The 22,583-nt window shown below is 57.2% G+C and overlaps 1 protein-coding gene across 1 annotated transcript in view; it reads left to right on the plus strand.

The window, feature by feature from the left end:
- Nucleotides 1-22,583, plus strand: part of ADGRD1 (adhesion G protein-coupled receptor D1) — a gene marked incomplete at both ends in the record, with an annotated part of 142,108 nt that overhangs the window by 93,350 nt on the left and 26,175 nt on the right. Inside the window, 3 exons of the mRNA XM_082853303.1 lie at nucleotides 2,706-2,829; nucleotides 19,372-19,475; nucleotides 20,915-21,026. Of these exons, the coding sequence (XP_082709429.1) occupies nucleotides 2,706-2,829; nucleotides 19,372-19,475; nucleotides 20,915-21,026 (340 nt within the window). The remainder of the gene's footprint in view (nucleotides 1-2,705; nucleotides 2,830-19,371; nucleotides 19,476-20,914; nucleotides 21,027-22,583) is intronic.

Here is a 22,583-nt window from a genome sequence, read left to right on the forward strand (position 1 = left end):
AATGAAGACATCGTCACGGCTTCGTGGCTCCATTTGGGAAAATGTGACTTTCACGGTTTTTAACTCGCAGTCACTCTTGGCGCCAGCAGAGGGGACACGTTCCGTCCTAGGACCACGCTCCCTGAATGCGTGCCCGCTACTTCTCAGGTCACCCTCTAATTCAAGTGTGGCCTTCATACATTCCATGGACAAAGGTCACATACAGCCCAGCAGCTGGTGTCGCTGGTTCTCGAGGGCCGGGGACAGGTTAGCCCTAACAGGTGGCAGGGTGGGGCAGGACGTGCCCATCTTTAAGGCCCTTTGATCCTGATGTTACTGGGGGGTTGCTCCTGAAAACTGGTAGGTTCGAGTGGTGCTGGTTGTGCTCTCTGGTCTCTGCTAAATGCTCCCCACCTCACTCATCACAAATGCTGCCTCTGGGGCTTCCCTGGTGGCGCAGTGGTTGAGAGTCCGCCTGCCGATGCAGGGGACACGGGTTCGTGCCCCGGTCCGGGAAGATCCCACATGCCGCGGAGTGGCTGGGCCCATGAGCCATGGCCTCTGAGCCTGTGCGTCCGGAGCCTGTGCTCCGCAACGGGAGAGGCCACAACAGTGAGAGGCCCGCGTACCGCAAAAAAAAAACCAAAACAAACAAAAAAAAACACTCAAAACAAATGCTGCCTCTGAAGCCGCTGTCCCGGAGCCTCGGCCCTCAGGCTCAGTGCCACCCCTCAGCCTCCTCCAGACGACCCTTCCCACCTCTCCCTCGGGTTCCACGCTGCCCAAGCTCACTGAGAGCTACAATCGCACAGCATCCTCACAGGGACACCCTCTGCCTCAGGGATGAAAATAAAGATGCCGCTAGTGTGTGCTTTGTTCACAGAACACCGCAGGAGCGCGGCAGGACTGTGTTTATCCATCATCCCTCTGGGACGGCCACCTTTCTCATCCACGGCTGATATTGCCGTGAAAACGGAATGTACAGCAAAGAGAAACTAGAGCCTTTAAATTTCTCCAGCTTTATAAAAGCTTTCCCCAGGGGCCCCTGCCTTTGGCCGAAGCAAAGATTTGTCTTTGCTGATCACTCAAAGTTGCAGTTTCTGGGAAGAACCATTTAAGCGTCCTTTTTGTGAATTTGAAACTATAGAGAGATACAGGGAAGAAAATTGTAGTCGCTCATATTCTCACCACAAGAGTGAACCACAGTTAACATCTGTGCATTTTTGCTTCATGTCATTTTTGTCTAGGTTTATACTTTAAGAAATAAAGCAAGTAGTACGTCAAAACATTATCCTTTAAAAAATTATAAAAAAGTAAATATGTAAAAGACTTTTACATCTTATCCTGGTCTCTTGCCCTCTCTGTGGGGAGTTTTGTCAATAATTTATCTATAATTTATGGTTATATTCATAGAAAATATACGATCTTCTTTCGTGTCATGCCCTTGCATTATTGCATTAACATTGTATATTAAGTTTCTGTGTTTTATCCGTATGGATACATGCTGCTTTTGACTGATGTATACACTCTACCAAATTTTATCCAGGTCCCCGAGGTGGACATCAGGTAACTTTAAAATGTTCTCTAGTGTCACACATCATTCAGTAAATACCCCAGATGCATCCCTGTGCACAGAGCTCAGAACTCTCTAGAAGTGGGATTGCTGGGTTGCAGGACCCGCACACTTCACGCTTTCTAGATTTTATTGAAGTACAGTTGATTTACAATGTTGTGTTAATTTCTTCTGTACAGCAAAGTGATTCAGTTATAGATATATATATATTCTTTTTCATATTCTTTTCTGTTATGTTTTGTCACAAGATACTGAATATAGTTCCCTGTGCTATACAGTAGGGCCTTGTTCTTTATCCATTCTATATATAATAGCTTGCATCTACTAATCCCAAACTCCCAATCCATCCTTCCCCCAACCCCCCTCCCCCTTGGCAACCACAAGTCTGTCTTCCAGGTCTGTGAGTCTGTTTCTGTTTCATAGATATGTTCATTTGTGTTGTATTTTAGATTCCACATATAAGTGATATATGGTATTGGTCTCTATCTTTCTGACTTAACTTCGCTTATTATGACAATCTCTAGTTGCATCCATGTTGCTGCAAATGGCATTATTTCATTTTTTGTGGCTGAGTAATACTCCATTGTATATACGTGCCACATCTTCCTTATCCATTCCTCTGTTGATGGACACTTAGGTTGCTTCCATGTCTTGGCTGTTGTGAACGGTGCTGCTGTGAACATTGGGGTGCATGGATCTTTCTGAATTATAGTTTTGTCTGGGTATATGCCAGCAAAGGAAACCATCAACAAAATGAAAAGACAACCTACGGAATGGGAGAGAACATTTGCAAATGATGCAACTGATGAGGGCTTAATTTCCAAAACATACAAAGGGCCATACAACTCGATAACAACAACAACAATCAAAAAATGGTCAGAAAACCTAAATAGACGTTTCTCCAAAGAAGACATACAGATGGCCGGTAGACACTCCCTGGTTATCGGCTGCTGGACCCGCTGTTTTGCAAAGCGATGGGGCCAGAGTGGTTACGCCGCTTTCCCCTCCTGGGAGGAAAGGGGGGCTGTTTCGTGGGGCCTGACCAACGCCAGAAACACCCTGGCCTCCTCAGCCTGGTGGTGAGGACGCTGTCTCAGCCCACGGGCCGAGGGTGGGCTTTGCTTCCCGCTGACGGTTCCTCCTGTGTCCTCAGCTCCGGAGAAGGCATCTGGTCGAACCAGGGCTGCGCTCTCGCCGAGGGGAACCTCAGCTACTCTGTCTGCCGCTGCACACACCTCACCAACTTCGCCATCCTGATGCAGGTGGTCCCGCTGGAGGTAAGCGCCAGGCGGGGAGGGGCTCTTGGACTGCGAAGAGGTGCCCCCTCTCCGTCAGCCTGCAGTGGGGGCCGGGTGGCAGGTCTTTGTCGTCAGCGCCGGGGGCTTCAGCCGCAGCAGGGCAGACGGGAGCCTGCACAGGTAGGGAGGCCCGGTGGTTGGGGACCCCCACGAGGCTCTGCTTCTTTGCAGAAGCTCCTGTGCTCCAGGTTTCCTCAGCCAGCACCTGAGCAGACCCTGGGTCCCTCTCGAGGATGCACGTGCCGCCCAGGAGGTGGTCATGGCCGCGTTTCCTGTCTTTGGTCACTGGGCTGTGAGACCCTCCTTGTGCCATGGGCGTGTCCAGCAGAGCGAGGTCCTCGGCTATAAGCAGTGTGCCTGGATGTCCAGAGAAAGTGTCACCAGCGGTGGCAAACAGCTGCATCTATGTCCAGGGTGGCCACACCGTGTCCTCGGAGCATTTCTGCTGTGAGACAGGAGACCCTGGGCTGCAGATGGGGCCCTGGACCTGTTTCTGAGGGACCTGACTTCCAGCCCCAGCGGGAGTGAGCCCTGAGGTGGGGGAGGGGATTTCCGACCACCCCCTGCGTCCTTCTCTCCAAACGGGGCCAGGACGTCTATCCTCAGGTTAAGGATGGAAGGGGCCCCTCCTGGTTGGGTTTCTCTGCTTCAGAATATTTAATCTTTATTGCCTACTAGGCTTGGTCAGCACTAAGAGCTAGAGATTAACTTCTGTGGTTCAAGGGAGGCCTAGCTTGTAAGAGAAGACAGAGTGATCTTTAAAAATGTAGATGTGGGGCTTCCCTGGTGGCGCAGTGGTTAAGAACCCACCTGCCAATGCAGGGGACACGGGTTCGAGCCCTGGTCCAGGAAGATCCCATGTGCCGCAGAGCTACTGAGCCCGCAAGCCACAACTACTGAGGCCTGCGCTCTAGAGCCCACGAGCCACAACTACTGAGCCCATGCAGCACAACTCCTGAAGCCTGAGTGCCTAGAGCCCGTGCTCCTCAATAAGAGAAGCCACCGCAATGAGAAACCCACGCACCTCAACGAAGAGTAGCCCCCCCGCTCGCCACAACTAGAGGAAGCCCGCGTGCAGCAACGAACACCCAATGCGGCCAAAAATAAATAAATAACTTACAAAAATGCAGATGCCCCGTGGTAGGGTCCTCTGAGCCATGCTCAGCCCCTGACACCTGAGCGTGGCGACTTCCTTGGCTTCTGAGGCCCACGGAGAAAACTGAATCTCCTGGCGGGGGTGGGAGAGCAGGGAGTCGACGGGGCTTCTCCTAGGATCTCCTAAGACGCAGGGCGGCTCGGGCCCCTGGAGACACCTTTGGCTTCATCCCACACTGGTTTTGGAGGTTGAAGGTATTTTACGACTGTGAATCTCTGCTGCTCTTGAAGATCTGTGGTGATGCTGGGCCAGAGCTCTCACCTGAAGCAGTGGGGCTGCAGCTGGGCAGGGCCTTTCTCCTCCTGTGTCAGTGGAGCTGAGTCCTCCAGCCGCTCGGTACGCCGGCCACTTGTCAGGAGGATGCTCTGACCTCCCCACTCCCGTGTGCCTGAGGGAAGGGAGGTGGCGGCTGACGGGCAATAAGATGCCCCGGGCCGGCTGAGTCTCCGTTGCTGTATGACCTGCTCTGGCAAACCCGCCACCCGTCACGCGGCCCCGCCCTCTCAGGGTACATCCACTCGCAGGGTCTGTCTGTTTATGAACGGACTCTGTTCTCCTGAGTGTTGTAGCCTAGGCACTGCACACACTGGGCGTCAGGAAGTATTTGATGAGCCCCGTGATTGCATCGGTTTTGTTAGGGAAGGTGTGGTTCTTATAGCAACACCCAGACTGCAAGCAGTATTTACCTAAGGGTTGGTTCCTTATCCACCATCATTCGACAGATACCTATCGGGTGTATCGCCAGGCCCAGAGGTTCATTTGTAAACAAGAAAAACCATGCGTTTCTGCTTTGGAGTAGTTTATATTCGAGTGGGAAAGACAGAGCATAAACAAATGAGGGGTAAATCAGTACGTTCAAAGAGCAGTAAGGGTAGGAAGAACCTTGGAGGGAGCGATGGAGGAGAGGCAGGTGGGGAGGGGGACGCCTTCGGGGAGTGTGATCTGGGGGGTTGTCTCCGAGGAAGTGACATTTGAATGGCCGGCAGAGTCTTGTCTCTAGAAGGCCTGGGAGAGGAGTATTCCAGGCTGAGAAGAGCGAGTGCAGAGGGCAGGAGGGCTGATGAGGTTGGCGTATTGCGGGTGGAAGGTGGTGAGCAGGGCGCTCTTTCCGTTGCAAAGCGTATCATGGATTTTACAAGCAGACTGTGGGTTACTTACGGAGACTCCGGAGAGGAGTTCCTGGCGATCCCTAGGAGGACATGGGGGCTGGTCCGCCCCCCATCCCGCGAACTCCCCGCATGGACACACGCAACACTGTCGATCTGAACAGATGACGCCCTCTGCTCTGCTCGTGAGGAAGCTTCAGGCGAGGGTGGGGTGAGCAGACTTCGCAGCAACGCCATCAGACGGAGTCGCCAGGAGTTGCTAGGTTACTTCTGGGAAAACTGACGACGCATGAAATGAAGCCCAGCTTTTAGTTTCAGAGCAGGCAGTTCTGTCGTAGACTTGAGGGGTGCAAGCCCACCTGTCCGCCCAGCGCACCTGTTGTCCAGGCAGGTGTGACCCCCCACAGACAGTCCCGGTGGGAGCGTTTTCTTGAAGGTGTGACCTTTCGGGGGCAGTTGAGTGACTGCCACCTCCTCCCTTTTCGTTTCCCTCCCTCACATGTGCTCGGTCAAAGCCCTTTCTCGGGGCTTCCCTGGCGGATCGCCTTCCAATGCAGGGGATGCGGGCTCCCTCCCCGGTCAGGGAACTAAGATCCCACCTGCCAGGGAGCCACAACTACTGATCTTGCGCACCTCAGCAAAAGACACCGCGTGCTGCAAACTACAGAGCCCATGCACTCTGGAGCCCGCGCGCCACAACTAGAGAGAGAAAACCCACACGGCACAACTAGAGAGAAGCCCGTGCGCTGCAACGAAAGATCCTGCATGCCGAAACTAAGACCCGACGCAGCCAAAAAAACAGAAAAAAACACCTTTCTCTCGTTGACCTGCAGCTCTTTGATCCTAAGTCGGGGCGCACGCTGGGTTGTGAACCGTTGGTAGCCGGGGAGATCAGTGCGGTGGGCCGTTGCTAGTGATTTAAAGAAAAATGAAATAAGAGGACAACATAGCAGAGTGCATTGAAGGCGGGAGAGTAAGCCCCTGTTCGTGAGGCCTGAGCATCGGCTCCCCTGACTGCACGAGGCGTCCGCTCTGCTGGCCCGTCCACTCAGTTGCTTCCTCTGCCGCCCTTGCTTATCCTAGTCCACGGGTCCTGACACCACTCATATCTCCTGGCACATCAGGCCCTGGCAGATGAGAAGCACGGCCTCTGTGAGGCTCACCCTCCGCCTCCGTCCTCCACCCGGGCCCCCTTCTCCTCCCTCCTGCCCGGGCCTCTGCCCTTGTGGCTCAGTCTGCAACCTTCTGGTGTCACGGGAGAGTCCAGCCACTCACATTAGCCCCCGGCAAAGGCACCGCCCTGCCGCCACGCAGAGCCTGTGTCAGTAGCGCCCGGAGGTCTGAGTGGTCCTGTGACCAAGCCCCCTCCTTGTCCTGTGACAAGTGGAGAAAATGAAGCCCAGAGGGCGAGGTGGCCCAGCCTGTGGTCTCTCGTCCATTCATCAGTGAATTGTTGAGTTCCAGGTGACCCCTAGGCTTTCTAGGCGTTATTCTGGGAAAATGCAGTGCTCGAGGTCTTGAGTGCGGACGGAGACGCGGCCTGTGAGGGCAAACGTGGGAGGGGCAGGCCGGAAGACAGAGGTGGCCCCGCAGCGCCTCCTGGGCGGGGGGCGATGGGTAGAGACCCCGGGGGGTGCGGGGGAGCCATGCAGACGCAGATGGAAGGGCGTCCGGGCAGAGGGGCCGTGGGTGTGAGGCCTGAGCACGAACGGCAAAGAGACTGGTGCAGCTCCCAGGACACGTGCCAGGGAGCTTCAGACCCAAATGCCCGGGGCGCCGAGAGGCCGCCGGAGTGACAGGGGTGGAGGCCATCGCGGAGGGTGTGGGTGTGGTGAACTGAGAGCCCCTGCCCTGCTGACGGGGCAGCCGCTGCGCATGCGGACTGGAGCTGCCTCCTCTTTGATTGAGAAAAGCTGGAGATGGGTTTTGTGCAAAACCTCTTGATTTTTAGGTGTGTCATCAGTTATCCCTTCTAGGCCACGTGTGAGAGGTGTATCCGTGGCCTGGGCCAGTCCGATGTCCGCAGCCCAGCAGCCTGAGCCCCACGTGCTCAGGGACCGTCGGGTCTTGTGAAAACGCTGATCTAGGTTCCTCAGGTCTGGGTGGTTCCCTGCTCACAGGGCCCAGGCGGTGCCCAGGCACTGCTGGCCCCAGACCTCTCTCTGAATAGACCCTAGAGTCAGGCACTTTGTCTGTCAAAGTCCCGTGAAAGTGGCTGGGCCGGTGGTTACAGATTTGAAGGGCGAGTTAGGGTTAGTCTGATTCCAGACGTGTGCTCTGTAGCAGGTGATGGGACCTCGGCTGGGGGTCTGAAGGGGGGAGTGGGACAGATGGCCCTCCAGGAAGTAAGATGCAGAGGACACTGGTGAGACTGCGTCTTGGGAGAGCAGTTCCAGGGACGCAGGAAACAAGACTTGTTCTACAGTGAGCTGCAGGCAGACCGAGAGCCAGAAGAAGGGCAGGTGCTCTGTCTGCAGGCCTGGCAGCTCTGGGGTCACTGGAGGTGGGCTGTGGTCCTGGGGGTCACAGAGCAGAGTGCCTGCTGGTGACAGTGAACACAGGAAAGGCACCGTTTTGGGGTCTCTTCCCTCCTTCTGGCCTCGCCATGTGGGCCTCGCAGATAAGGGTTGGGGGACTTCCCCAAGGTCACCTGGGGGCAGAGTCCAGACTTGAGCTCTGCCCTCCTGTGCAAAGCTCAGGCTGGTGGTCACGCCCCGGGTTGGACCCTTTACCCACCGAGGACTAAACCCAGTTTCCTCTGTGACGTGGGTGGGCCTGTTGGGCAGTGGGAGTGGGCAGAGGGGCAAACGCTCAGCAGGAAGCTGTGCTTGTGCCTGTCGGTGGGAGAGGGGGCAGGAGAGGCGGCTCGGTCTAGGAAGCTGGACGACTGGGGTCACAGAGCATCTGTGATTACAGATCTGCCACCACTCAGTGGCAACACCAGATTTAGACACAGTCAGTGGGTGTGTTCATGGAAGCAAATCATATCTACTCATCGCCAGGAAAGGTCGATTTGAAAATGGTTTAAAATTAGCTGTGCTAAAAATGAACATTTTCATGAACGTTAAAAAAAGCAACAAGGTGGTTATCACAGGTAGATGCCAGATCTGTGGGGCGTTTGGAGAATTAATGCAAACGGCACGAACGCCTTTACCTCCCTGATGGTGTGTCGAGCCCGCGCCTTCCTGGGCTCCCGGGCAGGCGCTCTCCTCCGAGCCCGCGTTGCTTCTCCCTGCCTGTCTCTCCTGGCTCCCCTCCCACCCAGCTTCCGCCTCGGGGGTCTGCCCTTGGACCCCCGCCTCCCCGAGTGAGTCAAACAAGGGTGGGGAGAGACTGGACCGAGCCCCCCGCCTGTGTGTTACGCCCCTGGTGATGCATTTGTGTGGAATGGCCTCAGATGAGAGAAGAATACAATTCGCAGCTTGGGGAGGCCGTTGCTGGGGTCTGAGAGCACACTGCTCATGGCTCCTTCCCGGTGCCCAGTGTCTGGCGTACGGCAGCGGCCGGCTGAACAAGTGTGTGCATGAGGTAGTCGGTTCCACACGGGAAAGCAGCTTGGAGAAATGCAGGAGCGCTCCCCCTGGATGCCCGAAAGCCCAGTGCATGCGGATTTAGTCGGTAACCCTGACTCCCAGGCACAGGGACCAAAGGTGCACAAGAGGAGGCCGGCGGGCGCTAGAACCTCGCTCATCTCTGAGGACCGACCAGCAGCGGCCGCCGGGGACCGAGGAACAGAGGCTCCCACTGCCCGGATGCTCTGGTGGGCTCCGCTCCAGGCAGGATCCGGGGCAGGGGGCAGGCGGGTATCACCCCGGGTTTCTTGTTGAAGCAGCAGTAACCGCAGTGGCTGCCTTATGAGTGGAGTTTATAGGTAGGAAGGGAAGTCAGAGCAGGCAGGATCAGGGGCTGCCCCCTGGCTCCCTCAAGGGCTCCTTGACAGCAGCCTGGGCCTGGACGACTGTCCTGGGAGGCGGCAGGAGCAGTGTGCCAGGACAGGTGCACCTGGGAAGGCTGGACCACAGGGGCCCCTTCACCTTCCCATCAGTCAGGGAGCCTGGGGCCGGGGGCCTGGCAGCCACAGGGAAGGAACTGTTTCCCGAGACAGAGTCACAGCCTGTGGTCTGCAGGCTGACTTTGGCCGGTGGACGTGTTTCAGTTAGCCCTTTAGTCAATATTTAATTTTTTTAAATTTATTTTATTGGACAAAATAACATTTTACAACATTGTGTTAATTTCTGCTATACAGCAAAGTGATTCACATTCTTTTTCATATTCTTTTCCATTACGGTTTATCACAGGATATTAAATATAGTTCCCTGTGCTCTACAGTAGGACCTTGTTGTTTATCCATTCGAGATATAATAGTTTGCATCCACTAATCCCAACCTCCCACTCCATCCCTCCCCCACCCCCTTCCCCTTGGCAACCACAAGTCTGTTCTCTAGGTCTCTGTTTCTGTTTCATAGACAAGTTCATTTGTATAATATTTTAGATTCCACATATGAGTGATATCACATGGTATTTGTCTTTCTCTGTTTGACTTGTCCTGGCCATTATAAACAGTGCTGCAGTGAACACTGGGGTGCACGTATCTTTTCAAATCATAATCTTCTCCAGATATATGCCCAGTAGTGGGATTGCTGGGTCGTATGGTAGTTCTATTTTTAGTTTTTTCAGGACCCTCCATACTGTTCTCCATAGTGGCTGTATCAATTTCCATTCCTACCAACAGTGTACGAGGGTTCCTTTTTCTCCACACCCTCTCTAGCATTTGTTGTTTGTAGACTTTTTAAAATGATGGCCATTTTGCCATTTGTCAACATTTCAAAACTCAGAGATATTATCTAAAATTTTGGATTTCTGGTTTTCTTAAAAAGAAGACCTGGCCACACAGAGCTTCCACTCCTGGCGGAGCAGCCCTGCTCCCTGCAGGTGGGGGTGTGCACTGCAGTTCTCCACAGTCCCCACCACTCCCTATCACCTCCCTCACCCTCACCCATTCATCATCATGTTCTCATTATTCTGCTTTTAGGAAGACAGTAAAATGCTTCTTGTTCTTTTCTCCGCTGGGAAAGTGACATACACACTAAGAGGAGCTGTTGGAAAAGGAAGGGAGATAAAGATGCCTCTTTCTGGAAGGATAGTTTCACTTGTCCAGCATGTATGCACACTCCCGGCTGGCCTCCTGGATTTATATAAGCTGCCTCTCTGGAGGCACTGGCGTTTGTGGTCTCTGACTCAGAGGAGTCCGTGTCCTGAAGCAAACTCCAGGCTCTTCTGGGCATTTCTAAATCTAGCCGCTGGTGGGAAAGGAAGGGCACGGCTGGGGCACACCACGCCTTCCTGAGGCTGCAGCTGCAGTGCGGGGCTGGGAAGGGGGTGGTGTCCCGCCTTCATAGGAGCCCCTCCTCCATTTCTCAGGGCCCATGTCCAGTCTGGCTGATGGTTAGAGGACCCACCGGTGGCTGCCACACCCTCAGACTCTAGCTGCCAGGGAGGGGCGCAGGAGCCTAATTACAAGGCGGCCCTGGGGCTGGTGAAATGCCCCCGCTCTGAGCTGTATTTGTGGTCCTGGTGGGCGTATCGCAGACAAGCCAGGCCAGCATTTAGTCCGGTGCTGGCGAGGGCGTGATTCACCATCGGGAAGCAGGTTCTTTCCTCCAGGATCTCCAAGCGTGCATGTCACTTAGGCAGCTTCTGATGAGCACCTCCTGTGTGTGGCTGTGTCCGCATCCCTGGGGTGTGGCCAGCAGCGGCCCCACTCTGCTTCCCGGTCAGCTAGGCACTCGGTCCCTCCCCCAACACACCGCATGACCTTGAGCAAGGGCCCGCTCTGAGCGTTGACTTCCCTGCCTGTGACGTGGGTGAGGACCCCCCTCCTCATGGAGCTGGGGGGGGGTCAGACACCTCCCAGCCCAAGTACTGAGCTCGGAGCACCCAGCCCCAGGCACCCGGCCTGACCGAGGCCGCGGTGATGTGAGCACCAGCAGCCGCCTGGGATGTCCTGGCAGCGAGGAGCCTCATCAGAGAGGAGTAGGGAGAGGACTGGCATGGAGCGGGGCTGAGCCTGGGGACCACAGGCCTCCCGCAGGCAGCAGCAGAGCTCCGGCGGTGTCTCTCCTGCTTCTTTCATTCTTCCGGAGGACGGCAGGGCCCTGAGCCTCTAGGTGCGGAGTCAGGACTACTGTCTCCTTGTTGACGGGGGTCCTGCGGGAGGAGGGAGCTGAAAAGTCCCCTGTTTTGCCTTTATTCCCCCCAACCCAGGATGTAATGCCTGACCTTGTGCATCTGCACACGGAGGGGCCGGTCCTGAATGCCTTCCTCTTGCAGACCCAGAAAGGCCCTCGCATCACGCCTGTTACCTGGTCCCTGCAGTTATGTAGGAAAGGGTAGCAGACAGGCTCCCGCTGGGTCCTGGACGGTCCTCTGGGCTCTGCCTTGCACACCCGCTCTCTCCCTTCTGCTGATTCACCAGCCAAACCCTTCCAGCCTGTGTTCGGACCAGGAACTTCCTCTTCCCACCCACCACCATCCATGTCCACGGAGTGAATCTCACCAGCCTCTCCGGAGAGCCTGGGACGGTGCTGAGCGGGGCACTGGAGAGGTGCAGAGAGTGCCTCCCTTCTCCCCTCCTACCTCCCCTGCCCCTCCCATCTCTCTCTCTCCCCTGCCTCCTCCCATCTCTCTCCCTCCTGCCTCCCCCTCCCCTGCCCCTCCCATCTCTCTCCCTCCTGTCTCCCTCCAGGGCTTCCTAGGGCCCTTTCCCTGAGTCCTTGCCTTGCTGCCTCTCTGGGGTGGGCATGTTGGCTGAGCTCTGGGGCTGGGCCACTGCCTGCCATCCCCTGTCTCCCACCTAGAGCCCCAGGCACGCAGGCATGCGACCACCTGGGACTGGTGGAAACAGGCTGAGGAGGTAGGAGCAGACATTAGGGTGCAGGAGACAGCAGCCTAGTGCTGTGGGGATATCAGCTTGGCCATGGGCCTGGCCCTGCTGTCCTGGGAACGGTGCCTCTCTGTGGGGTCAGGACTCCCCGCTGCCCCCCGCTGGCAAATTTCATTATCTCCCAGAGTCCTCCCCCGAGACCCAGGCTGCTGCTTCAGGGGAAAAGCAGCCACTGCTTCATTTCTCCTAGAATCTTCTGAGAAGCATCTGCTCTGGAGCTGTGATGGGGCTTGAGCTGCAGGGGAAGCTGACAGCGGGGTCCCCGAGGGGTCCTGTCTCAGGGCTGCCTTCAGGCTCGAGAGCTCCCTCCGTGGGGTTGGGGTGTGAGCATGGTGGCCAGGAGCGAGGATGCCGGGAATGAGCCAGGGTGGAGCTGGGGCGTTTCCATCCCGAGGATCCAAAGAGTGATGTGCAGCCCCCCCGAGGCGGGGAGACAGGAGAGAGAGAGAGAGGCGAGGGCAGGGGGGCCAAGGGCTCCCCAGTGCTTCGCGGTGGTCAGCTCCGGGCTGGAGGACTGAGTTGGGGATTGAAGTGTGTTATGACCCAGATCGGGTGGATTCCACATTGTTTGTCCTAAGCATTATGGATCTCCGCATGGTGGTGGAAAAAGGGGCAAAGGGGAACCATCTTTGATAAGCTGCCGCCCCCGTGTCAGGGGCTGGGGAGCCCCACGGGAGCCCAAGGGCTCCTTGCCGGCCTGAGGTGAAGCCAGGGTCAGTTCCTTGGGGTGTGTTTGCTGTGAAGATGCTACAGCACGTGGGAAAAGTGCAGCGACACACAAGGCAGGGTTGAGCACGCCGGCCCCCCCCCCCATCCCGGGTCTCCCAGGGCCCCGCCCGGAGCGGCGGCGGCGGTGTCACCGCAGGCAGTCTCCGTGTCACCCGCTCTTCCTTCGGCACAGGGCTGCGTGCGGTAAAGACTGTGGTGCGCTTTTGAAAGACGTATCGGTGCGTGCTGGTGACCGTCCCGTCTCTGTCTCCGCGGACCTACCGCATTCATTTTCACCACTGCGCACCTCGCCCCGCCCACCCCGTGACTTCTCTGCGGATCGACGTCAGGTGGCGACAGTCTGGCTGCTGCAGACAATAAGTATCTGTGTGCAGACGCCCTTCCCTCCACTGTGACAGGGGACGTGCTGGGCCAGGCAGCGCGCGAGGCTTTAACTTTTCACAGACGCTCGAAGCCACCGTTTATGGGGAGGGGTCTGCTCCAGCCCCGCCTCCGTGCAGAGAGCGTTGGGCTGACTGGTGTCTCCCCCAACAGAGGCTGTACGCGCTTTGCAGTCTCAGTGTGGAGTTACCGCCGTCCCACCCCCGTGTATAAAGCTGGAGGTCACACAGCTTCCAGTTAGTGTCTTGGGGGCTGGGCTGCCCAGGGCTGGACGCAGGAGAGATCCGTTCCCCAGGACCCCAGTCTTGTCCAGGTCCCGGGCCTTTGCTCTCAGACGCACCCCTTCCCCCGCTGGGCTCTGCGTCGCAGGGCTGACGGCTGCTGGCTGGCTTCCCAGGTCACTGCCCCTTGGGGCTCTGGTAGGAGATGGGAGGGGAAGGCGGTGAGGCCCCGCGCCCACCCTCTCTCGCGAGCCTCAGGCGGCTTTCCTGGCCTTGTCTTGGCAGCCCCCCTCTGGGCAGCTCCTGCAGCCCGTGGCCCTGGCTTCCCCAGGTGACCAGGGGCCAGAGCAGGTGGCTTCCTGCTGTGATTAATGAATGCCTGGGTCGCGCCATCATCCCTGTGGCATCTCTGTTCCCCTCTCCCCTTCGTGAACACTGCCCTGAATTAAATTTCCAAATCTTTGAGAGGCTAAAGCGGCTACTGTTTTCCTCGCCGGCCCCAGACCGGTACACAAGCTGTGTGGCTGAGGGGAGGTGGGGAGGCATCCCCAGGAGCCTGGTCTGGGTAACAAGGGGTGAAGGGGCTCCGTCCTCACCCCCGCTGACTCCCTTGATGAGGTAACTAGTCTGAGGAAGGCAAGTCACTGACATCTTTTGAAAGACATAGGAGCCAAGTCCTCATGCATCCCGTGGGGAGAGATCCCACCCGACGAAAGACATAGGAGCCAAGTCCTCATGCATCCCACGGGGAGAGATCCCACCCGATGCACCGCTGCAGGGCTGTGGGACGGTCTGGTACAGATGAACTTTGGACAGAAGCTCGTCTCTGCCTGTCCTTGGGGCTGTGGGCTTATTTCCACCACTGGAATGTGAGATTCACCTGCAGTCTGGACTCAGCGCAGCGGGTGTGGCCGGCAGAACCTGCAGCTTGTTAAGCCCAGGGACTGTCACCACACCCCTGGCTGCCCAGGGGCTGCACCCCCTCCTGTCCAGGGCTGAAGGAAGGCGCTGTGGCTCAGCCGCCCCGGGGGGAGGGCAGCTCCACCTGGATCCCAGCAGGAGCGGAGACCAGAGGCAGGACGGAGCCGGCCTGGTGAAGAGCTGGGGTTGGGTGGCAGAAGCAGAGGAGATGGAACACAGGGTCCCGGGGCAGCGAGGGGCTGAGAGCATCCGCACCCGGCTGATCCAGCGAGTGGGCTGCGCTCTCAGATGTGTCCCCACTTGTCCTTCACTCTGCTCGGCCGCAGGTTCCCCTGACAACTGCTTTCCTGCCGAGCCCAGCCAATGAGAGCCAGGCACGAAGTGCTACACCTCTGCTCTCGCTCACATGCTCCTGTCGCTTCCTGTGTCACCTCCGTGGCCCCTGCTGCTGCCGTGCCCCCTCCGCCGCCGACCTCAGCTCCTGGGACAGGCCTGCTGTGTTTCCAGCTCTGCCAGTGGCCCCAGCTCCGCTCACATCACCCCTTCCCATTGTCCCTCCCACCTTACAAGGGCAGAGGCTCTTGCTGTGGCTGTTCTCTGGGGACCCTCACCATCATCTCCTTTTTCAGGGTTTCCCACACTTTTACACCTACTTCCTATGTTCAGTCGCCTCTGCTGAATCTTTCCAGAGGCGTGGACCCTCCTGACGGAGTGACTGAGGTGGTGGAGGCGGAGGTGCAGGCGAGGCTGATCCCTCGGGGGCCTTGGAGACCCTGGGAACGATGTGGATTTCATTCTGGGTGCAGGGGTGCCCAGGAGGTGGGTCAGCTGGGAACCATGTGTGCTCAGTGGTGACTGGCTGAAGTGGGGAGCACTGGGGGGTCCAGGGGGTAGAGGAGGTTAAGGCAGGGGCTCTGGAAACTGGGGAGAAAGAGGGATGTGTGGCCACTTGTCAGCTGAGGGACCGACAGGACTGGGTGAGCGTGGGCTCTGAGGGGAGAGGGGGGACCCAGGATGACTCTCAGGTCTGGGCCCCCTCCCCATCCCCCACCGATCACCTCCACCACGGCCTCTGTGTCCATCACAGCCTGGTCAGTCTCAGAACTGGCATCCTTATTTCTTCCCTCTTGTGTTTATCCGTTTATGCCTTTGCGCATGACCTGCTTTCCCCACAGTGCAAGCCCCAGGCTTGGCACACAGTGGGCGCTTAATACATGCTTGATGCAGATGGGGGTGCAGGCCTTCTGGGGTCAGCACTGTCTTGCCAGCTGTGCGGTGTCGGCAGTCACGTTTCCTCATCGTGATAACCAGGATGCCCACAGGCTGCTCTGCGGGTTCAGCGCCTGCATGCAGCAGGTGCCCAATAAAGGCAGCTCCGTTCTTCCCCTCGTAACCATCCACTCCTCTGTGGGTGCTCCACTACCCCAGACAGGCATTCCGATCTTTGGTTCATCTCTAGAGCATCTGGAGTTTGCCAGTCCTCTGTTAGATGCCGGGGACCCCGACACTAGCAGGACCGTCAACTCTTGTCTCCGTGGACCTCACCACTTAGAGAGCGTGCTGCTTCCAGCCCAGGAGACCCTCTCCTGTCCTCTCTGTGCACTTCCTGCCGTGTGTCGGGGCCTGTGTGAAGCCCACACCCCGTCCCGTCCAACTTCACAAGGCACAGGCTGTTTGCAGGTTACAGTGGAGCCGCGTTTAACACAGGATGCGAGTTCACTTAATACACTGACAACCCAATGGGCTGAACGTGTGTTAAAGTTATAAAGCTCTTATATAAAAAGAGAGGGAAGTAAACCCTTCAGGCAACCAGGGTCTCTGAGATTGTCCCCCACCAACACACACACCATTCTGCTCTGCGGATTTGGCAGGTGTTTGAAACCAGAAAGGTCCGAAGACCCCGACGTCTGCAGGCAAGTTTCTCCTGGTCCCTCCTTCGGTCTGCCTCAGTGCTATTCACACCACTGCACAGAAGAAGGATATATGAGGTTCTGCACGGACTGCGGGTGCTCCGGATTATGGGGGGTCTTAGGGTTCTCAAGGGTCCTTTTGATCCCCTGTCATTTTTACCTTATGGCCTCACTTTATAATTCAGGTGCCACAGAAAATGCGACCTTCCAGTCTCCTCGCCTTATGTTCTGTGTAACCATTGCAAGATGGGCTGGCCAGGATGTTAGCAAGCGGGGGCCATGTCTCACTTTTTACGTGTTCCTTGTCGTGCCTGGCTTGAGGCTGGCTTTGGTTGGGTTTGGTGAAAGTTGTGATGAAGAGTTGGTTGATTGGTGGGGTTGGTTGATGGTGAGATTGGTTGATGGTTGAACTGGTTGATGGCGAGATGGGTTGATGGTTGAACTGGTTGATAATAGGGTTGGTTGATGGTTGAATTGGTTGATAATAGGGTTGGTTGATGGTTGAATTGGTTGATAATAGGGTTGGTTGATGGTTGAACTGGTTGATAATAGGGTTGGTTGATGGTTGAATTGGTTGATAACAGGGTTGGTTGATGGTGGAGTTGACTGATGGTGGGGTTGGAAGGCATATGGTACAGGGTTGAGTAGGTGGGTCTGAGGCTAGGGCTGGACTCCCATTTATCAGAAGCTCTAGGCCGAGTGTGTGTGCAGAAAACAGGGAAAGATTTCAGCTAGTGTGGCTGGCCAGGTACAGCCCTCACGCATGGAAGCTTCTACATTGTGCAGTGAACTCTCACGTGAGCCTACTGGAAGCTCCCTACAGCTCTGTGAGTGGAGGGGGTAAACCTTATTATCTCTCTAAGAGGTATGCGAGCAGTGGTGTCGATTAAATTCATCTTTTATGGTGAATCAGTGGGGGAGTCAGGGGAGTAGACTTGAGGGCTGTTTCTACCCTAAACCCTTCAGCAAATACCTGTGGAAAACCATCGTTCTCAGTAGTACCGTGCTGTTCTCAGAGCCGTGGTTGATGAGACGGTGGAAGTTTCAGGAACGTGATCTCTGTCCTTAAAGAGCTCACCGTCTCTCTGGGAGTAAGAAGTGTCAGAGTGGGACGCGTACCACTGGGGGGCTGTGGGATGTTTGGGCAGTACAGCGATGAACAGGGACGGGTAGAGCTGAGACTTCGGGGTGCGAGGACTCATGCGGAGAACTTGGGCTCAGGGCCAGACTAGGACCGGGACGTCCCAGTGGCAATGGGGTGAAGGTGTCAGGGGGCCAGGCTAGCTCTTGGATACTGACGTGTTGCTATCCTTCATTTGCTCTCGTTTCCACTGATGATTAAGTTAATTTCAGTTAGGTGAGTGCTGCAGAGTGGACCGTGGTTTCTAAGAACAGTTGATGGTCTGTGATGCCCGTAAACTCTGGTAACTGATACTTCCCTACACCTCTAGGCAGAGATCATTGCGATGGTGGGACAGGACTTTTCAGCTGTCTCATGAGACAGCAGAGAAAGGTGGCATAGTTGGTGTAATGTTAGTGATTCCTCACCTGGCTTTAGTTCTGCGTTTCTGAAAAGTATCGCTTGAAGTAACGGCACTGCCGAAGAGGTACTGTCTTCTCCTCCCCGCAAAGAGTTTGAGAAATGCCAAGTTTGACGTAGCTCTCTCTATCTATATATTCACCAGAAGTCTTGTATTCACCAGAAGTCTTTAAAGGCAGATAGAGAGTGCAGCTTTCCCGAAACTTATCTAAAACCAGAAACATCATTTCACAGAAGAGCAGTGACAGCATCGCTCAGGAATTAGTGTGAAGCAACACAGTGCAGGAAAGCGGCTCTAGGAGTATATTTCCATTTGCCTTTCTCAGATACGTGATGGCTCAGAACACCGCTCGGCCTTTCTGTCTGCAGATGGAGAACTTTAGGGTCCAGATCCTGGGATGTTGCCGAGAAGCCTGCTGCAGGAACGCACTGGTGGCCCCTCCTGTCTAGGAAGCTTGTTTTCCTGCACAGACAGGGGTTACCCATGAGGGCCCTCCCGCCCCCCTGTCCAGGGCTGCTGGGTCCAGGCTTCTGCCTCCCATGCCAGGGATTCAGCCAGGGACTGAAAGTGTTTCTTGACCCCTCATTACGTTATCAGTTCTCGGAAACCGACCGGTTGGCTCCCAGATTGTTCCCTGTGACCCACTTACGTTTCCTGGTGGGGCCTCCTGGGCCCCGCGTCCTGGACGACAGCCCTTTTCCGAACCTCAGAGTTGCCTCCTTTTGTTCCCAGTTAAGTCCCGGGGAACAGGGAAGAAGGCAGTTTACTGGAGGCCGAGGTCCCCGGCGTCCTGGCCAAGGCTGCAGGGACCCTGAGGTCTGGCGCCGGCGCCAGTGCAGAGCGAGCTCCAGGCTGGGTCTTCGATGCTGCGGGGGAGCAGGAACCGGCAGCGACCCCTGGGGGAAGCTGCGCTCCTAGGCGTGTGGCTTAGGGAGCCTGGGGTCTCTTGGATCCCAGGGTCAGATGTACGTGACCTCAGAGGCCACAGCTCCTGGAGTCCTGGGTTGTGCTGTTAGGTGAGCTGTGGTTTCTGTCACCGTCCTTTGTGGCTTTGCATCCACTGGACTTACCGCGTATGTTTATGCTCTACTGGGCATCAGGGATACCAGCAAAACCCTTACATTGCGCTGAGCACTTCACATATGACAATTCACTCCTAGGTCGTCAGCTGGGACTCGCACCGGGGCCTGTGGGTCAGGCTCTTAAGAGAACCCTGCATGCGGGGCGCAGAGGCACGGGGCAGGCGGGCGGCCTGCGCGGGGAGCAGTGGGGGAAGGGAGGCGATGCGGTAGCAGCGCAGGGGCTGGAGGGATGTGAGTGATGGGTGGAGCCATTTGGAGCGTCTGAAAAGCGCAGAACCAAGGGCCAACACCAAAGGACTGGCCCTCTGGGTGGCAACACCAGGGCGTCAGGGGGAGAGGCAGGCACTGGCGGTCACCACCAAGCCCGGACGGTCTAGTGGCTGCCTCGTGCTCAGCTTTGCATTAGCCCTGGGACCCCTTCCAGCCTGAAACCCCGCGATCAGGCTCGGGCCACATTAACCACAGGACCAGTCCCCGTCTAGGGCCCGGACCCGGCGGCGGCTGACTGCCTCCGCTCTGCTTCCCGCACAGCTCACGCGCGGACACCAGGTGGCGCTCTCGTCCGTCAGCTACATCGGCTGCTCGCTGTCCGTGCTCTGCCTGACCATCACGCTCGTCACCTTCGCCGTGCTATCGTGAGTCACCTTCTGCTGTCCCCCGGGTCTCCCAAGAGGTTGGGCCGCTTTGTGCAAATGTCAGTGCCACCCCTGCCCACTTCGATTTCCCTTCTGGCACTTGGACTCGGGAGGCGGCAAATGCCGGGCCCTATGTAGAGTCCGCACACGGTGTGTGACAGCTGGACGGCTGGTCCTGGATTACCTTTTGTTTTGAAATCTGGGGCGCAGGGAGGGGGCTCTGGGCGCTGGGAAAGAGAGAGGGGAGAGGAGGTGCCGTGGAATTGGAGGGCACCCGGCTTCAGCTAACCTGGAAGGCTCTGGAAAGGTCCCCAGCCCACAAGGCTTTCTGTCCTCTGGCCAGGGGAGAGCCAGAACTGCGGACCCCCCCAATGATATCAAAACAGCCGGCTTTGTGGGGCTGGGCTGCAGGAGGCCCCGGGGTGGGAACAGGGCTCCCTGCCGGCTGAAGCCACGTCTGGTCAGAGATTGAGGGCACCCTGCAGCCCCCCAAGTGGAGGCCGGCAGCTCAGTCCATCCGTGGCCCTTTCTGAACTGGGACAGAAAACTAAGGTGAGAGCCGTGAGTCTGGGCGGACAGCTGACTGAGCGCTGCTCGCACACTCCCCTGCGAGCTGCTGGGCCTCAGAGGAGGGCGTTCTCCCCACACCTGGATGGGCCCGCTCTCCGGGGACGCGCGGGAGTTTATCTGCCCCTCTTCCTCCACTCCTGGGGTTCCTCCTGGGGGTTCCCAGGTTTGGTTGGCCGGGCGCTGAGGCTGTCAGCTTCCCCGGCTCCCCCATCCCCGCTGCTGCCCACCTGGGACCCGGGTGCCCTGGGGGGTGGGGGCAAGGGTACACCCTGGACACAGGAGCTTCTGGAGGGATCCGAGCCAGGTGAGAGGAGACCGGCGCGGGTTTGGAGGGACCCCAGCCTACGCTCAGGACGTTCCTCGCTCCCCAGCTATTTGCTCGGCGGGCCAGCCCCACCCACGCGTAGTCAGCTCTGAGGACGCAGCTGCGCCCGAGACAGATGAACACACACCTGGCTGCGGGGGTGCGGGGCAGACAGCGAGTGAGGACGCACAGGCTGGAGACACGTCTTCACAGCCGTGCGAGCCCTGAGAGCAGTTCAGAGAGGAAGCGGGGCTCCTTCAGGCTTGGGACGTTCTCTCTAACGGGAGACCTGGGAAGGGACTTCACTGCAGAGGAACGGCTGGTGCAAAGGCCCCGAGGCGGGAGCGGGCTGGGGGTCTTGGAGAGCCTCCAGGAAAAGGGGGTCTGTGAGCAGGGGAAGGGACGAGCTGAGTCAGGCAAGGATCAGGCCCTGCAGGACCTGTGGAAGGAGCTGCGTCGTTTCCAAGGGTAACAGGGAGCCATCGAGGGTTCACAGCCGGGAGTGGCAGCATCTGGGCTTATCAAGCCCTCCCCGGTGGCCTCACCCCTGCCTCTCTGCCCCCAGCTCGGTCAGCACCATCCGGAACCAGCGCTACCACATCCACGCCAACCTGTCCTGTGCCATCCTGGTGGCCCAGGTCGTGTTGCTCATCAGCTTCCACTTCGAGCCGGGCACGGTGAGTGGCCCCCTTGGTCCTGCTGGGTCCACAGCCGGCCTCCCTCCCATCCCCTCCTCCCCCGAACGTCGCCAGGGGTGGCACCTTCTCCTGCTGGCTTCAGTTCAGAATTCAGACCACCGGACAGCCAGGCTCTGTTTCCTCTGGGAGAGACAGGGAAGATGACAGGTACGAGTGGCTTCCCCACTCAGCATCAGTCTCGGTAATGCCCACACTTACGGCCCTGACTGTGCGCTGGGCGCCGTGCTGAGGGCTTACGTAGATCCGCTCCGTCAATCCTCGTCACAAGCCCACGAGGTGATGCCGTGGTAACCCGCCTGCTAGAGATGCCAGGCTGAGGCACGAGGGAGTTACAGCCACTCACCCAGGGTGGCCTGGTGAGCACTGACCGGGTGCTGACCTCGTGCGGTCTTCCTGCCGACACCGCCCTCTATCGCTGCTCTGACCATACACACAGCTGCACCCCCTCTGCCTGCCAAGGGCCGGCGCTCTCTGCAAAGGGTCTGTGAAGACCCAGACCCACCTTTTCTCTGCCCTTTGTATCAGGCTGGGGGTTCTCCGGGGGCCTAGGAAGTCTTAGATCTCACAGAAAGTGAAATGCTGAGACCAGATTGACCCAGGCTTGGGTGACGTGGGTTATAAACCTGGTTGAAGGGAAGAAGAAGCAGAGATGTGCTCGCGCTACACCAGGAAGGAAGGGGAACCAAGCAGTGTAAGTCAGTGGTCCTGGGGCGCGATCACAATTGGCTAATGGAAGATGAATTCTTTATCCCATGAAGTGAGGGTCAGCAGGGCACCTTGTCCTCCCTGCCCAGCAGGGTCCTCAGCCCACCTGCCCGTCCTGGGGCTGCTGCCTAAGGAGAGATCCGCCCTCCTCTGCTCACAGGTTTGGGGGTTCAGCGAAGCATCTAAGAAGTTCCTGGCTGTGCCGTGGACAGATGAGGCCTCTGCGCCAGCCTCATTCTCTCCTACTGGATGCTTTTCATGCTCCACTGTGGATCATCACACGGGGTTTTCTTAAAATACAGATTTGGGTTCAGCTGGAATTCCTGTTTCCATCAGGTTTTCAGGTGATGCTGAGGCTGCCTGTCCAAGCCACACCGTGAGGAGTGAGCCCCCGCTGTGTGATGGCAGCAGGAGGGGAAGCGGTCCAGGCGCCCATCATGCAGATGGCGACCCCAGGGACCGGGGGAATCTCCTGTGTGTCTAAAATCCCAGGCAGGGCTCTCAGTGATCCGTCCATTGGATCACCTCTGTGGCAGACAGGACAGGTGACTGTGGTGGCCAGTCTCTGTGTGGGGAGGGGCCGCTCCCCACATGAAAGGGGCAGCTGGTCCTAGAAGACGCAGGGCCACCGGTGCTGGGACTACAGAAATAACAGACGTGTCCCATATTTGTATCTAACTTTAACAGAGCCTAATGACCAGAAGCGCGGCATTTCAGTAACCTGTTCCTTTTTGTTCTTTCCTGAGAATCCACTGATCAGGGGGCCTGGGGAGGACAGGACATGGGGCCCCCATAGAGATGGTTGTTCTTGGTTTTCATGTTTGTTTTCTC

This window comes from Leucopleurus acutus (genome assembly GCF_964270905.1).
Source record: "Leucopleurus acutus genome assembly, chromosome: 13".
In the NCBI taxonomy this organism is placed as follows: Eukaryota; Metazoa; Chordata; class Mammalia; order Artiodactyla; family Delphinidae; genus Leucopleurus; species Leucopleurus acutus.